Raw genomic sequence first — 18,618 nt, 5'->3', positions numbered from 1 at the left:
GGCGACACACCGGCGGGGACCGAAGTCCCAAGGCCCAGCCAGAGCCCCATCACGGAGGCGAAGCACCCCGAACCCCAAGCCCCCGCCTGCCCCGGATCCACTCAGGGGCAGCCAGGCCACCAGGCCAGTAACCTCGTCCGCCAGTACAGACCATCCCCCAGCCCCGCTGCACGCAGACACGAGGAGAACACCCTCTAAGAGCGACCAGAGCCACTAACCAGGTTCATTCAATTCATATCGTTTCTACCGTATACCGTTTATACCGCCCACCCCTAATAGATAGATAGATAGATTATTTATATTACACATATAAATAAATATGTTTTACTTTTACATAGTTCAGTCTGTTGTTGTGACTTAAAATATGGAAACAGCAACTCATTCTACACAAGAATGGTTCCCCATATAATAACCACAGTGTAATATTCTGTATCAAACACTTAATAACTGAAACAAGGTGTTCGCATCAGGTGAGGACTACTGAAGCACAGAATCAATGTGCCTTAGCCTTCACCAGGCAGTGCAGCACACTTCAACATACATCTAGAGGAAAAATACTTTGGTGCATTTGTGATGGCTGGGCGATTACACACTGAGGAGAGGCAGCCACAACAATTTAGCCCTGCTACCTATTTGAAATTCATGGCTGCTTCTAAGAGGCAGTGTGACCACCTGCAGACAGATGGGACGTATAAACATAGATGCATTACACCCCTCATTACATGTATGTGTGGAGGTGTGGTCATCGGTTAGCTACATAGGCATCAGTTGCGGGGGAGCCTTTTTCCATTTTCTGCATGATTAAACTTTGAGTCGGCTTCTCTGCATGTTAACATACACAGAAAGCTCAGAGAAATAAAGGCCATTGACAGACAAGTGGGCACAGCTAGTCTGGCTTACGAACAGGGAGAGAAAAATGAGAGACTCCTCAACCCTTACCCTCTGGCTGAACCTGCCGGTTGGGTAAAAAAGCACAGGCTCCCCTCTGGAGTCTGCGAGATGAATAAGGGGAGGGACTGTGATTGTCTATCTATGAGAACTGTGGCTAGTGACACCAGAGAATGCTGATATTAACACACACTGCCTTCTACAACATCAGACAGCCAGTATGAGAACATGCTGACTGAAAAGTACTTCTCTCTTGGAATGGAGAAGTGGCACCATATACCTCTCAAAAAATTCAAATAATTCAGAATAGGGCTGCAACGACTCACCAAGTAATTTGAAAAACAATTATAAAAAACCAACTTTTTTTGCTTCAATGCTTTGTTTATCGCACATTGCTATACTGCGCAGTTGTCACCGTGTAAGCGGGAGCGTTTAACCCACATTCGTGACTAAAAATAGACCTGCACCACAACAGCGTGTGAATAATAAGTTTGACAACTTTGGACAACAGCAGCCCAGCAGCCCCCAGTTTTTCAACAAAAAGATTGATAACACAATAGCTCCACTGAAGATGACGCTGCCACAGTTTAAGGCAGGGTTGTCAAACTCATTTTACACGGCGGGCCACATGCAGCCCACTTTGATCTTAGTGAGCCTGACCAATGACACTCCCCTTTGTGTCAGTGTAAAGGATATTTACATACATTTATACATACTATATAACCCTAATAATAATAATAATATATTTAACTGTTTTTCTGCATGATGAAGATGTGACAAAGAAAGAAAAATAGAAAAGAAAAAAATGAAATTTCTATAGTAGAAGGTGAAAAACAGAAACTTTTCTGTTTTGTTTATTGTTTAATGAATGGCCATAAGGGAGGATTTCATCAGTAGGAAAAGCTGTAAAACTTATAAAAATACACTTATAAGTCTACAATCTCTGCTCGTGTTTGTTTGTTGTGAGCAGCAGATCAAACAAGTTAAGATTATAAATGGCTTCAAGCGCGCATTCAGGCCTGTGAGACTCATTTAGACACTCAGACGCTGAGCCATGGCTCTTTGCCAGATCTCTGCCATTCAAAGAAACTTTATATGGACTTTATGAAATATTTCATACTTAATGCTACATTTTCTTTTTTAAGGAAACAATTTTTTTCTTCAGTGTTTTCATTTTCACAGCACACTACAGCCAGTTTAGAATGACCACACCTAACATGATTATCTTTGGACTGTGGACGGAAACCTCTTTACAAGGAGAGCATGTCAATTCCATACACAAAGGTTTTTAGGTGACTTGAACCTTGTTGATTTCTTTAATCTAAAGATTTTATGTACTATAAGTTTTATCGTATATAAAATATTAATAATATTTGTGCAGTCTGCGTAATTTCATTCATTGCTTCATTCAACAACTTGGGCAAATTCAACATTGAATTTTTCATATATATAACATGACCAAACTGGAATTTTCTGATTAGTTTATCAGGGCCCATAATGTTTTTGAAACAGCGACACTAATGCTGGTTCAGCTATAAATGAGCAGCATGAGGCAAGATATGTTACTTGTAGTTAATTACAAATAAAATTGAATCTGGAGATTTGTTCTGTGCCCTCTGTATCCTTATATCCAGTTCTCTAGAATGGAGAACAAGTAGCCTGTGAAACTCTGTCTACATGAAGCAAAGCCTGTCGCTACACAGAGCAATGAAGCTTTGGAGGACAAAACTGCTTTTATGCTGCAGAAGGGAAGGTGTGCTAAAAATGTATGTCCTAAGTAAAAATCAATTGAGTGGTCTTACTATCATAAATCACAGGATTTAATTAAACCTGACAAATTACAAGAGATGTTTCTGTATTTGGTTCGTGTCAAGCTCTGGTGATTTTGATGTGGAGACATAAGCATAACCTGAGTGGCTGTGGAAAGGAAGGTCACTCTTAATACTGACACTCCTCTGTATGGGAGTGTTTTTTTGTTCAGGTTTTCACACAGTGTGCACCAAATTAGAAGCAGCTTCGCATGGCCTTCCAATGTGTGCCAGAGAGAGCAAGATTAAGAAGGGCTTAAAATACTCAAAGCATTTAAGCTAATTTAAGGGGTCAGCGTCACTACTGGTCAACCTGTCCAGGGTGTACCCTCCCTCTCGCCCTATGATAGCTGGGATAGGCTCCAGCCCTCCTGCGACCCTGACAAGGATAAGCGGAAGAGGATGGATGGATGGATGTCACTACTGGTAGCATGAGGCAATATATTACATATTTTACACACATACACACACACACACACACACACACACACACACACACATACATACATATATAGATATAGATATGGATATAGATATATATGTGAGTGTGTGTGTGTGTGTTGAAAACATCAGATCTCAATGGGAAAAAATCATGCTGGATGTCTGTACTGATATGAGCATGGTATCGATACCATTACATAGTAATGTGTTAGGAACAAAAGGATGCCACATCTTTTGATGGAAATAAAAATCAACCTCAAGTGTCGAATTTAAAGACACCCCAAAAATCGAAGGCAAAAACTGATGTGAGAGACTAGTCCATTCTGCAGAAACTCTTACTTAGTAGTTTGTATGGCCTCCACATGCTTGTATGTCTGCTCAACAACATCAGGGCATGCTCCTAATGAGATGACGGATAATGTTCCAGGGGATCTCTTCCCAGATCTGGACCAGGGCATTACTGAGCTCCTGGACAATCTGAGGTGTAACCTGGCAGCATCAAATGGATGGAAAAATAATGTCCCGAGCTGTTCTATTGGATTTAGGTCAGGTGAGTGTGGGGGCAGGTCAGTGGTGACAGTTCCTTCATCCTCCAGGAACTGCTTGCATACTCTCCCCACATGAGGCATCGTCTTGCATCAGGAAGACTCCAGGACCCATTTTGGAAGGGTAGAGTATGACAGCAGATCCAAGGATTTCACCACAATACCTAAAGGCAGTCACGGTGCCATTGTCTAGCCCAGGGGTGCCCAATCCCACTCCTCGAGAGCTACTGTCCTGCAGCTTTTAGATGCATCCCTACTCCAACACAGCTGAATCAAATGGTTTGATTACCTCTTCAGTATGCCATCAAATTTGTCAAAGGCCTGATAACAAGCCATTCATTTGATTCAGGTGCGACGGAACAAGGATGCATCTAAAAGCTGCAGGACGGTAGCTCTCGAAGACTGGGATTGGGTACCCCTGGTCTAGCCTGTACAGGTCTGTGTCTCCCACCTCCCAGTTTTAGTATCCTATGGCAAATTCCAATTGGGCTATGGTGCCAGGCAGTGAGCACAAAGCCCACTACAGGATGGCCACCAGGCCACTCTCATAGAGTCTGTTTGTGATTGTTTAGTTAAAGACACATACACAGGTGGCCTTAATGTGCCATCCTGGACACGTTGGACTACCTGTGAAACCTCTGATGCGTTCATTTATTGCCTCGTGCTACTAGTAGGGACACTGACCCCAGACAAATGCAAAATAGTGAAAAAAACAGAAAAGATGCAGAGTGAAAACGTTTAGTCTGTTGTTAATTTCATTCAAGCTACAACTGATTCATAGCCCCTACTATGTCTCATAAGTGTGTGTGTGTGAGGGATAGAGAGAAAGATTGGTGGCCCAATCTCCGGCTCCTCACGTCTGCACTACTACATACCATTACTACCCAAATACTGGGTAGGCTTGAGCTGCCATTAGTATATGTCTAGTAAAGGGATTTATAATTATTCAGCAATCATTCTGATAAAAGAATAATTGTTTTACTTTACAACCAAACATTTGGCTGTTTGCCCTTCAGCTTCAGAAAACTGTATGATTATCTTAGATTACATGTTTATTTTTTGGAAATCAAAAATCATGAAAAATCACATAAACACACAACCTTGAGAAATTAAGAAAATATACAGCGGATGAAGAAAAGTCACTGGGAGCCTAATAAGAAGGTCTGTGACGGTATGTTAAGAGCAGACTGAAAATTTTTCAGTATATTTTCAGTAATGTACTTTCCTATATTTTTCACATTTATATATTCAAATTCAAATTTTATTCATCACACACACAATCGTACACAGTGCAACATGTAGTGAAATGCTTATTGCTGTGCAATGCCCGACCATTAAACTGCAGTACAGAAACTTACAAAATTTACATTTTAAAAATTTACAGTAAAAAAAAAAAGTCTAACAGATTTAAAGAATAAATTAGGAATTTAACCTAAGAAGTAAAGACTAAACTAAGAATTAAGGTAAATTATAAGATAAAAAGTAGAATGTGCAAATAAAACATTTAAGTAAGAAATTATAAGAATTGTGCAAATAAACAGTGTGTGCGCAGTGACATGATGCATGAGAGTTCAGACTACCCCTGGTTCAGGACCCGAATAGCCTGAGGGAAGAAGCTCCTCCTCATTCTCTCTGTTTTGGCCTTAAGGGAGCGGAAGCGTTCAATACTTCCCAGACCTCAACAGTGAGAAGAGTCCATTGTTGGGACGGGACAGGTCCATATATAATGTGTTTTGTAGTAGCCTAACACATGTATATTTTCCACTTCTGCAAGGAGAAATTCTAATGTATAGTCAAATAATTAATGACAAATCAGAGAAAACTCCTCTAAAACTCTAATAAGACTGGAAAAGACGACAACAAATTCCTCATATTTTTTTAACATAGTCGATAAAATTATTATCTATTGGTTTGTATTGAGGTTTCCTCTTGTTCACTCTGTTGTTTTATCCTATTTCTTTATTTTTTATTGCCATTTTAAACAAAACTGGGCTCAGGGCAGGCTAATTAAAACATTTTTCAATGAGACAAGTCAAATTTTCAGCATCATAAACTTAAAAAAAAAAAGTAATAACATCTAGTATTTTTTTAATTACCACTACAACATCAGCTATAGAAAGTGTTAAAATGAGTCATTCTTTATAATATGAAATATGAAAAGTTGCATGTATCAGCAGCTATGATGATTTATGAGCTCGCTAATATCTGATATTTATTTAAAGGCAGGTATTTTCATCAACACACAGTGTCAGCACAGCCCAGGGCAGCCTTAATGCCACCCTAACCATTTCACTGTTGTACACAGCGTTTTATTTCCCCCCGGTTCACCTGTCATTTCACACAGTCATTAAATTAGTTTGGTGTGCAAGTCGTGGCCTTTCATGTCCATATCAGAGACTCTAAGGCTTAAAGACAAAAGACTCTCATTATTTCGTAGCATGTGTCAGATCTACAATCTATATCAGGCTGTCTCTTTGTCTTTTCATGATAACATTTCAGCTGCTTGTTTCCAGAGTACTGATATCATGTTTAGCCATTCAATAGCCCATTTCATCTGTGTAAGAGGTTCTTTCACTCTTAAGTAACATCTGAACTGAACGACGAAATGTATTAATGGTTGCAATGTTGTCATTGTGGCTAATTAATACTCAGGAGGTCTGCATTTTCCTGGAAAAACAAATTATAAAACCGATGTTTCAGTGAACACAAGACATGCTTCTTCAAATCAAAGTCTTATTTAAACAGTACCTTACTGGGATGTGTTAGTCAGAAACCCTCCTGTCGCCTGCACACTGGGCTTCACAGGCCAAAGTGTTACTCATGAGTTCCTCATTTTTAGCATTGGGGCTATTTTAAGTTCACTGAGATCTAACATTAAGAGATTGCACAAAAAATAATGGCATATTTAAAAAATGGGGCCAGGGGAGGCTTTCCCAGTCATTTCCTTATTTCTACTAAAAATTAATCTGCAAACTTTTATCAAGAATAGAATTATTGATAAAAGAAACATTGGCCCAGTCACCAAAAGCAGCTTTACATGCCCTACAAATATTGAAATATTCACAAGCTGCACTATTTTCATCAGTCGATTCTTAATTTAATTTACTTAATTACCTTATTCATTAAAGAGTGGAGTTCATTTTGAGGGTTCATATAAGAGATTAAGGACATTTTTGCATCGTCAATGAGGAACAGACAAGTGAGTTCACTCAATCACAGAGCCATAATAAAATTATGAAATGCAAAATATAACAAACAAAAAACATTCACTTTTCTATTTGAAGTCAATCAAGTGCAAAAACAGTCGTTTCAAACAAAAAGGGAACAACTGAATAGGAAATAGTAGATATATGAAATAAAGAAATAAATATGCACTGGAATAGGCCTCTGCCCTGATGACAGAGAAAATCCTCCCTGCAAGCCAGTCAGACAGTAAATTTATGCAATCTGTTAATTAGCAGGCTCACTGCGAATTAAGAGATCATGTAAAACTGCAACAACTACACCAATATAGTGAATATAATATACATATATATGTATATATATACATATATACATATACATATATCAATATAATATACATCAAGATTTACCTTTTAAAAAAATTATTATTATTCTAAGTAATGAAATTGCTTTACTGGAGTAAACTATCATCGCTTTCTGGTTTTGCTTGTGTCTTAAATAAATATATGAATAAAAATAAAAAAGCATATAATTGAAAACCTATACAGAATACCTGTAAAGAAAAAAAATCATTCATTTAATTTTAAATACGTAATTAAAACGTTTACATAGTTCTGACTGAGCACATAATGTAATAGAAAGCATTTTTAAATGGGAAAATATTTAACAGGTTTAACGGCCTGATTGCTGCTTTTTTTTTAATCATTATTGTTATTATTTTATTTAGAGCAAAAAAATATTGGCATATAATTTGTAGATAACCACAAATTTATGTCAACAGGATATAAATTTTAGGAGAAAAAAACATAGCTCTTAAAGATAATCGACTTTTCTTTGGCATGCTGATCATTTAAAGAGCCCTGACCACCAGGAACGGGTTTCTGACAGGTTAGAAGAAAATATAGTCATTAGTATTAAAGTAGTAGTAGTAAAATAAGAACTAGATGTAAATGTGAGGTAAATGACACGCAACACAGCGCTGTGGGAGTCGACTGCAGGTTGAAGGCTTCAGCTGAAACTTTTCCCTCTGCTCACTGGGTTTTGCCTTTGAGCAGTGACACCTGACGAGGTCGTTATCAAATTAAGATAAATCAGAGAGCAGCAACAGGGCGTCAGCCAAAAACAAACACTGACAACTGCCTCATGACAACAGGCTCAGTTGTGAGTGTGATATTATATCGGCTGTTTCGAATATCGTAACACGCAGGCTAGTTTTGTAACAAAAATCTAAACAGATCCACAAGTAACGACTCATAATTCATAAAAAGGGACATAATAATAATAATAATTAGGACACGGTGCTCATTCTCGATGTAGTCCTGACTGTGGACTGTTAAATCTTACATTTATTCTTTTTGAAACGATATGTCAACAGTACACGCAACAGTTGTAACACCCGGTGCCCTTAAAGCGTCCACTTGGTCTACTGGATAAAAACTAGCACAAAATCATTCATTAGCTTTGGTCAGTTCGTGTTCCAGCAGCGAGCTGCCGCTAAAGTCAATGAAGTCCGTGCGCTCGTTTATCTACATTAGTGTCAGAGAACGTAAGTCGCGGTTTGCCAGGCCGCCCCCTCCTGTCATGTGCAGCCCGGGGAGGGAGGTGTGGAAACACCGCCCGTGTTTACGGTCTACATTCCTCCAGCTAGGGTGCTGCTCCCTGAACTGAACTGCTGTAAGCCATCAGCATTCATTCAGTAGATCGGCTCTGCTGGGAAGCACGTGAGGCGCTCGGAGACTTTTTCTTTGTTTTTATTCATCTAAACATTTGATTTTGCTCCAAAGATGCTCCACAAATGGTCTCCCTGTGAATCTTTAATACTTTTTATTTGGAAGATTTAATTATGCGGGAGCGTAAAACTCTCAAATAATTACCCAGCAGTTTCCATCGTGTTTACCACTGTCACTCTTGCCACCTGCAGGCCCTTTCATTAGAACTTGTTGTGAACAGATGCCGGACTCTACCTGTATGATTATTTCGAGCTCACCTCTGCAACTCAAAGCGAAACAATAAGCACAAGAACGACAGCATGAATACGACAGAATGTGGAGAAGTTGGACCTACAGTGTGCGCTCCGGCGGTGTTGCCACTCTCTATGCGCCAGTCCGCTGATGCATGCTTTCAGAGCCTTCTCCTGCAACATGCAGGAGGACGGGCTGGACGTGTAGAAATCCAGCATCTGTCCGGGACTTACGGTCAGCATGTCCATGCAGTCAAACATGATAAGAGGCTCTTCGTTCAACTACTCTTGTGTGTGATGGATAAAAATCGCCGACATAAGCGCAAGCAACTCCGTCGAACTCCTCTCCCCCTCCCTCCCCCTCTCCTTGGCACGGCGGATTTCGTTCCTCTTCTTCTCCTTCGTCCCGCACTGGAATCACTAATTATTTCAGTCCGAAACGCTCCGCCGCTTTTTCTAAATCCTCATTTCTTGCACCGAGTCCACTCTCCGCCCTGCCGCGAACCTCTGAAGACTCCATAATAATAACAATAATCCGACCTGGTTTTTTGGAAATCGCCCCGTCTCGCATTGGGAGCGGTGGTAAAACCCGCGCGAACGGGAGAATTTGTCTCTTGTAATAATAATAATAATAAAAAAGAACCACGGACGGCGTTTAAAAGCTCACGTTTCTTCTGCGATGACGAATGGGTTATCCACCCCCCCGTGCAACTCATTTCCAACTAGTTTTGCCACAGAGAGTGAAAGATTGAAATGCTTAATATATGCCGGTGAACTCTGTATGAACCCTTCCGAGGCTGCTGACCTTCAAATCACCCAGGCAGGCTGACATCACTGCAGCTCCGCAGCGCGGAACAAGGCGAAGTGAAGAAACGCAGGGAAAATAATACTTTCTTCAGTTGGAAAAGAAGACCCACGCAGCTGTCCCTAAAATTTGAAACAAGGGTTTTTATTGTCGTTATTATTATTATTATTATTATTAGTCATTATAAGCACTCACATCTCTCTGGCTGTGATGGGTATTGCTTTTTTACGCACGACGCTCAATATTGGTGACTGTTGGTCCATGGGATCAGTCATGAGGTCATATTATTTATTTGATTAGTGATAAGAACTTTATCGTCATTTTATTTATCTTTTATCTTTGAATTAAAAAAAACAAACAATACTCTATTTTGTTAATAGTAAGCGTTCTTGTTTTACATGAAAACCATGTTTTTCACTGACAACAATAAGCATATTCACAGTTGTGCGCATTAGTAAAAAATATAAAGGGCTTATGAACGAAACTGTGACCTGTGATTTGCAACATTTTAGAAAACTGCTGACTTTGTTGTTATATTGGTATACTAAACATATTGACAATGTTGGTAGCATTTAATATTTGAATAATTAAAAGGCTGCCTTCTAAAACACGAGTTTCAGTAAGACCCAGAATACAGATTTAAGTTGCTTTGACTTAATTTTAAAATAGCAGATTAAAGCAAAAAAAATTAAGTAACTTTAGCATAATAATTTGAACCACTTTACTGAGGGTTCTTCTAAATACTCTATTTATTTTGGCTACAGTGCAGCTGCCATTCCAAGAAAGGAATCATTCCAAACAAAAGTAGAACACATTTAAGCCTACAGGCTTACATGCTGAGGGAATCTTCCTTATTTAAAGTGTTCTTTGTATAGCATTTTCACACAGCATCAGTTTCTTATGATCTGTTATTGGCAACAACATGATTCATCTGACTGTTGATCTTCCAGGCAGATGAATCTTTATCTGTTTTCAAAGATGAAATCATATGAATGAGAGAATCAATCAACATAAATTATTTGCCCTCTCGCACATTTAGGAATATGCATGAAGGGGAAATCTTATATAAAAATCCTCAAAACAACATTAAGGGAACACTTGCTGATCACAAACACAAAGATAGATAAACTTCAGTTAGGAAACAAAAACCATCGTGACCACTGGAGAGTTAACAGTGAATCGTTTTTCCGATGATTAGCACACACCTTTGCTCTAACCAATTCTTCCTTTTTCTCAATTTGTGCATTTTGTTATTGTCTGCTGTTACTACTGGTAGCTTGAGATGGTACCTGAAAGTCGTTCAGGTTTGCAGGTAGCCTAGGTCTTCTAAAAAGGAACAGAAGTACTTCTTTGGGCTTCATGAGGGGCATTTTTAAGAGTTTTTTTTTTGGAGTTGGCTGCCTTTTGTTCCATTCTTTGTTAAGATGATCCTTCACTACTTCAATAATGTTGAGGTACAGACTTTCACGAGGCCAATCCATGACTGATAGTGTTCCCATGTGTCTGTTTTTCCAGGTATGCTTTTACTGCACTTGCAGTGTTTGGGATCACTGTAATTTGGAAAACTGAAGCTGATCCATTGCCTTTAACTTTACAAGGTCCCCAAGAAACCACAACGACACCTAAGTTGTGTTTTACAGATGGCTAAAACCACTCACTGATGTACTTCTTCCCTAACCTAGACCGTACATATTAACAATAATTTGAACCCAAAATGTCCACTTTGAATTAATGAATGATTAAAACAAGTTGTAGTCCAGTATGTGTGTGGTTAGAAATAGCTCAGCCTTTTGTCCTCATTTCAATTCCCTCTTCCATAGAGACTCTTAGCCGGGATTTTACCCCCATTTCCTGAGGACATGACTTTTAGATACTGTTTATAGACATATATATGCTATAGACACTTCTTGTGTCGTGGACTTACACAGTTTTCTTACATTTCTTTAAGGACAAATCCAATACCACATTGAGGTTTGAACAATGTTTTGGCTGATAGCTCTGTGGGAATCACCTCGTTGGTTCAAAAATACAATTGTATGTCTCTCAAACCTTGATATTTTTTAAAATTTATAAATTCAGCTAAAGAAATGAGAACAAATTTTGTGTTTTTGCGACCAGACTAAAGATAGACTTGGTTTTCCAAGTGTAGGTACAACACTAGTTTATTCACCTAGTTAGGTGCCTTTTGATGTTTTAATGATTTATAGATCAAAGTTAAGTGGTTCAAGACTTTTGTGCAGTCCTGTAAATATTTTATTTTAAATAGCATCATGTGCTAATTAGACAAGAAGTGCTGCTTTCTGAACTAAGCTCAGCATATTCTATCTAATAATTACTGAGCCTGTGTTTGGTTTCAAATTAAGACTGAACTACTGTGATGCATATTCTTGGCTGGCCATCAGGCTCTACCTGTTGTACCGACAGACCAGACAAACACTAAAATCAGAATTTTATTTTCTTGTAAATGTCTCTAATTCTTATCGTCTCTGTTTTGTGGTTTGAACTCTTGGTTTACATTAGTGAATGTCAGTTTCCTCTTCGGTTTCTACAGTTGCTCTAGTAAAAAATGTTCTTTGATTTTTTGTGTATAAGATTTGTCAATATCATTCTTGTTATTGATTCTTGTGATTGTATTATTCCTGCCTTGTAGCTGTTCCACACCAGCACATTGTGATATTGTGTTATATTTGCTTGAGTTGTCTCAGAGGAAATCTTTCATGCTGGTGCTGTGGTTGGTACTACTGCATCATAGTAATGTCTCATGTTTAAATCTCCTGGTTGGGTTAGGCTCTGGTTCTGTGTGGAAGTTTGAATGTTCTCTCAGCGCCTGCTTGGGTTTCATCCAAGTTCTCTGGCTTCCTCCAAAGACACATGCAAGGTAATTGGTGATTTGAAATTTGTCATGGATGTAAAGTAGATAAAAGTGCTGTGTGAATGTATGGTTGAAAATGTGCCTTGTAGTCTGAAGCACTTTGGGTGTCAGGGCCCCCAGTGCTAAATATTCCTTTCTTCTGAGGCCTCTTTGCTCCCTGTTTCAGATTCTCTCCCTGTGGGCCTAAGAAATCTGTCTTTGTATTCCCTCATCTGTTTTGTCGAGCTGGTTCTCCATTAGAAATCGCCCCTGGAAAACCCTCCGCTCCACCACCTGCTTGCCCTCCCGCCTACGATCTCCTGTGAGTAAACCCCTCCTGGACCACTATTCACAAGTACACCTGAACATTAATCTTAAAAACGCTTGGAACTGTTATTTTACTCATGTACATTTTCTGGATTTAACACCCATCACCTCTCTTGCAGTGGACCACCATCCCAGGCTCAGGTTCTGCCTTCTGAAGCTCACCCATCTATGCTCTCCCCTTTGTGCCCGTGTTCTCTTGCCCATAGTTTCCCAGTGCAAACCATTCAGTGTTTCAAGTTCTCTGCTTCTTGTGCACAGTAAATACATTTGCACTACTCTCTAGTCTCAACTTGGTCATGCTTTAGAGTCCACTTACCTTTGGTGCTTGCACCTTAACATAAAGGTCCAAACAGAAAGAAATTCTTTTTTGGGTTGCTGGTTTCCACTGGTTTAAATAAATGAAGCCAAACTGAGGAGTTCCCGAATTGTCCCATTTATAAATCTTTGTCTAGCCGAAATATTACATACATATTTGGATGCTTAAACCTTATTAAAATCAAGTGTCAAAAGAAGATACTCATTCAGCTAAACTAACACCATTAATTTGCTATCTGACACCATACTATACCAGAGAAAACCATGAAGAGCAGAGAACGAGTCTCAAGTTTTCCATTTCAACTAGATCTGACACAAGGACATTCTATCTATTCATATCACATATCATCATCATTACAGTCATTATGAAAGGCACCATGCAGCCTGTGAAGCCTGTATAAACAAGCAAAGTTATCTGTGGCTCTGCAGGGCATGGCCATACCTGTAAAAAATAGTCACCAGTGGTGCTTAAAAAAGAAATACTTTTGAGTTGTATTATGGGAAATGTTCTAGTGTTTTTGGAACCATAATGAATGCAAAAAACAAAAATTCTAAACATTGTTTTTATCTACAGCAAATCTCCAAACTTTATAGGCTTATAAGTCAAGATTGTTGGAAAAAAAAAGATTAAGCCGTTTGTTCTAAATGCTGATAAAATCGATTTTTCCACTTCTCTGTATGTTTTACATGAATTACAAGCACAGATAGATAGATAGATAGATAGATAGATAGATAGATAGATAGATAGATAGATAGATAGATAGATAGATAGATAGATAGATAGTGGTGCACAGCACACAGCACACTGATCCCCACAGAACTCATGAATATTGCACAGAGCCTACAGCAAAGCTGAAACAAAACCCCCTGGAACCCAGTCCCCACCCCAACCCCCTCCCCAACACACACAAGTTGACCCCTTGGAGTTCAGCAGGTGTAACACTAACTCCTGGACACACATTCACACAACCCCGGTCAGCACAAGTAATGAATACATTTGACAATCCACCTGTAATTAGAAGGTGATAATGAACCCATCCATCAAGATAAGCCACTTTTTGGCATCACTGCCTCGCAGTTCATGGCTGTTGCCAAAACTCACTCTACTGTGACTACTATAAGTCTGACAGCCTCAAGGGAACATGCATACAGCAGCTGATGTTTTTAGCTTCAGCACAACCAACAAGGAGAAAACTGGAGAACTTACCCGCTTCATTGTCAGAATTACGTATAGGCACTACTTTCAAATCCCATTTTTTCTCCACAAGAAATCCTTATTTTATAACCTACTTATGAGAACTACTCAGTTTGGTAGTCACAATTCATCCATGGGTCAAAACCCGTTCACACAGCTATATTTAGTTACATTTGCACTTAATCTACTGCTAATTTAATTGAACCTGCATGAAGCAGGAAAGTAATTTTCCACTCATGTATCGTGTCTAAGCACGATTCCAGTACATGAAATTATACCTTTGAGCTTCAAACTGATACAGAGTGAAACTAAACCAATTTGGGATTCAGCATCTTGCCTTAGGATACTTTTGCCTGTGGACTGTAGAGTCGGGTCTCAATGTAATGACCTTCCAATTGATAGACAATGCACTTTATCACCTGAGCCACAGCAGCTATTGGTATGCCTGTCTGTGTGCAGAGTCTGTCAAGACTGTAGTCTGGTGACTATGTAAGACAGAGTCAGGATAGTCTTTACAGGTCTGCAGTTGGGATCAAAATAAACGTTTGAAGATGGTTGTGGTTGGATCCACAGATGGGGAAGGGCTGGAAATTCAACTTTTAGAATTGTTTTTATAAAATCTCACACAGTATAGTGTTATCTGGTGCATATACAGTTTATATAATTTGACCACGCTGGAGAAATCATATCTCTCGGCTGGCCTGGGAACCCCTTGGTGTTCAAGCTGGAGGAGGTGGCCGGGGAGGGGGAGGTCAGGGCTTCTCTGTTTAGGCTGCTGCCCCCGCAACCCGGTCCCGGTCCCAGATAAGTGGAATAAGACGGATGGATGGATGAGTTGTGCGGTCCAAGAAGAGTGGTTTTGTGGCGAATGTGCCAACAAAATGACTTCTAGTTACATGAATACTAGAAGTAATCAAGAGTTGGAATACTTTATATTTCCTTTTACATGGTTTGTGTTTACTTCATGTATCACGTGCTATGAAGTTTTGTACTTCAGGAACACTGCGCTCTGATGACTGATTGTGTTCCCCTGTTTATTTTGTTCGTCTGATAAAAACAGAGTAACTCAGGTCCAGTCCCGAAACATTTCTTGATGCACACATCAGAAACTTTTTTATGAAAGAGCGCAAAAATGAACTAATGTCAAACTGCCACAGAAAAATGTATCAATGCAGCCTCACAGAGGTTACAACAGAAACTTGGCCAATAACAAGCACTATACGCTGCTCCAAAAATTTAAGCAACACCTTGAAAACAGTCAGCCTTGGCACCAGATGCCAAGGCTGACAGAGTTGGAACCAAATGCAAGACTTGGAAACAGAAGAGATAAACTAAAAGATGGCTTTATTAAACTAAAACAAAGTACAAGATTATGAGTCAAAAACAAGGAAACCAAATTTTTCTGGCCTCCTCTGGCAACACTGTCCTATATTGGCAATAATTCTAACATGAGCACAAGAGAGAAAGAGAGAGGAAGACACCCCACAATGAGCAAAAGCATTAACTTAGTATTATTCCTGCTTAAAACTGCTTATTATGGATTTAAAAACCTTGTTTGGTTTTCATATGTACCTATTTTCAACAATATCAACTTTAATAGCAGGAAATTAACTAGACATAGACAATTAACTAGACAATTCTTTTCCTTCTCTCTTTTTTGCCACATTTTTCAAGTAACCCTTTGTTTGACATCAGCATAATAAAACTGGAGATTCTGTTTTTTAGTGGCCCCTATATGAAAACATTCTGGACGGGTCACTGAAGACACCCCGAAAAAAGTGATGCTGCATTTTGCTGAAATATGTTTCGAGCAACTCACGATGGTAGTTTGTATGTTGGGGTATGCTCATAATGAGACAGTCAAGTCTCAGTTTCTTCCATGTTCATGGTTACAGTTTCTTGTGTTCACCCAGTTTAGGTTATAGTTTAGTTTTCACCTTTGCCATTTACGATCGTGGCTCAAAAGTTGGCAGTTCGCCTCGTAATCGGAAGGTTGCCGGTTCGAGCCCCGGCTTGGACAGTCTCGGTCATTGTGTCCCTGGGCAAGACACTTCACCCGTTGCCTACTGGTGGTGGCCAGAGGGCCCAGTGGCACCAGTGTTCGGCAGCCTCGCCTCTGTCAGTGTGCCCCAGGGTGGCTGTGGCTACATGTAGCTTGCCAACACCTGTGCGTGAATTTGTGGATGACTGGATGTGTAAAGCGCTTTGGGGTCCTTAGGGACTAGTAAAGCGCTATACAAATACAGGCCATTTACTTTTGTATTTTTGCTCGATCCAGGTGATTTTCTTTCCCTCCCTCTCTTTCTTTCTCCCTTTCCTTTCCCCCAGTCATGTCTGTCCCGTATGTAACAACTGAAAATAAAATAAAATAAACAATAAAAACAAAGGTCAATCAAATGGACCAATACGACAAGGCCGGGATGGTCCACTTGGTATAGTAAATCCGTTGGGCATCTTTCTGGCCTTCAGACAATAATTCTGATGGCAAAAGAACCAAACGGCACAGGTGGCCAAAAAAAAAAAAAAGAATCTAAGAAACTCCCACCCAACTCTATTATCCAACTTAGAACATAAGTATACACTAGAAAAATTTGCATTTCCTTCGAAAATGCAGTGTGGATGCTGGAACGCTGAAGCTGTCAGCTGAAACTAGCTGAAAAAGCTGAAAAGTTGCAGAAATTGTAAAAACTTTGCAGAAGCAAAGGAACGTTGCTAAAATGTAGTAACTTAGCAGAACTGCAATATCTTAGAGGAAACATAATACTTGGCAGAAATACAATAGCATAGCAGAACTTAGCAGAAATATTGTAACTTACCAGAAACACGATAACTTCCCAAAAATACAAGAATTTCGGAGAAATAGTATAAGATAACAGAAAGAATATATTTAGCCAAACATTCTTAAACATTACAGAAATACTGTGATTTTGAAAAACAGTACAACATAGCAGAAATGCTGTGATTTACCAGAGACACTGTAATATACTATGAATATTGTAATTTTAAATAAATACTATGTTTTAGCAAAAATACTCCAGTTTAGCATAAATATTATAACATAGCAGAAATACTACTCTATAGCAGAAATTATATATTTAGAAAGAAAAATATAATATAGTAGAAATACTATGATTTAGCAGAAATCCTACAATATAGCTCAATAACACTGATTTAGAACAGATACTCTGATTGAGCAGAATAGTAATAACTTAAATGAAAATATTGGAAAGGTAAAATGACAAGCTGAATAAAAAGGAACATGGTTAAGTTTGCTCAAAACTAATTTTTGTTCACCTGTGAAAAAATAAAATAAAAATACATTTAGAAATACAAATAAGAACAGCCAACAGATACACACAAAATCAAATATGGATACACAAATGTACAGAGACAGAGACACACGGAGGGTCTATGCCAGTCAACCAGTCTGAATATATTATATTTTTTTCCAACAATGAGATGCTGCCCTAAAGAGGGTCTCTCTCTCTCTCTCTGTCATGCACACACACACACACACACACACACACACACACACACACACACACACACACACACACACACACACAGGGAGAGAGAAGCATGTTTTCAGTCAAGCAGCCTGGGAGCTGCTAAATTTGAATCCACAGAGGCTGTGTACTTTTTCCCGCCAAAACAGGTGCACACACGCAGCACAGAGACAGGATTTTTGTAGTCTATTTCTCATAGTGAGGATTCCCCTCAAACAAATCACCATAATTTCCTAACTGTATTGGCCAGAACGGTCATTCTTACACCGTTTTGTTCAGAAGAGATGGGGGAATTGTCAAGAGTTGACAATTTATCATTAAAATATGAATTTTTACAGATATATGACATCGATGACTTGTTGGCTTAGAAGCCACGAAGGCCCCAATATGCAAATTTGAATGCCTCAGCCCACATATATGATTGGCTGGCTGAGAAGCCGTCCAGACCCTGATTTGTAAATTTGAATGTCTCATCCCTCAGATATGATTGGCTGGCTGGGAAGCCGTGCAGGCCCTGATATGTAAATTTGAATGCCTCAGTCCTCACAGAGGATTGGCTGCCTGGGGACCTGGGAGAAATATATAGAAATACTATGATTAAGCATAAATACTACATTTAGCAGAAATACTATATTAAGCACAAATCCTATAATAAGCAGAAGTACTATATTAAGCACAAATCCTATAAAAAGCAGAAATACTATATTAAGCAATATAAATATCCTATAAAAATCCTATAAAAAGCAAAAATACTGTACTATGATTTGGTAGAAAAACTATAATTAATCAGAAAT

General features: G+C 39.0%; 1 protein-coding gene and 1 long non-coding RNA gene across 2 annotated transcripts in view; one reads left to right on the top strand and one right to left on the bottom strand.

Annotated features, from left to right (window-relative positions):
• Positions 1-9,107, bottom strand: part of LOC116326939 (retinoic acid receptor beta) — a 158,716-nt gene extending 149,609 nt beyond the window's left edge. The window contains exon 1 of the mRNA XM_031748379.2: positions 8,930-9,107. Within this exon, the coding sequence (XP_031604239.1) occupies positions 8,930-9,086 (157 nt within the window). The 5' untranslated portion in view covers positions 9,087-9,107. The remainder of the gene's footprint in view (positions 1-8,929) is intronic.
• Positions 9,108-12,393: 3,286 nt separating this feature from the next.
• LOC120435736 lies at positions 12,394-13,042 on the top strand. The gene is made up of 3 exons (XR_005609874.1): positions 12,394-12,508; positions 12,669-12,803; positions 12,928-13,042. It is a non-coding gene; the product is annotated as an uncharacterized LOC120435736 (long non-coding RNA).
• Positions 13,043-18,618: the final 5,576 nt, after the last annotated feature.

This window comes from Oreochromis aureus, linkage group 22, assembly GCF_013358895.1.
Source record: "Oreochromis aureus strain Israel breed Guangdong linkage group 22, ZZ_aureus, whole genome shotgun sequence".
Classification (NCBI taxonomy): domain Eukaryota; kingdom Metazoa; phylum Chordata; class Actinopteri; order Cichliformes; family Cichlidae; genus Oreochromis; species Oreochromis aureus.
The sequence above is the reverse complement of the archived record's forward strand: the minus strand, read 5'-3'. Positions and strand labels throughout refer to the sequence as shown.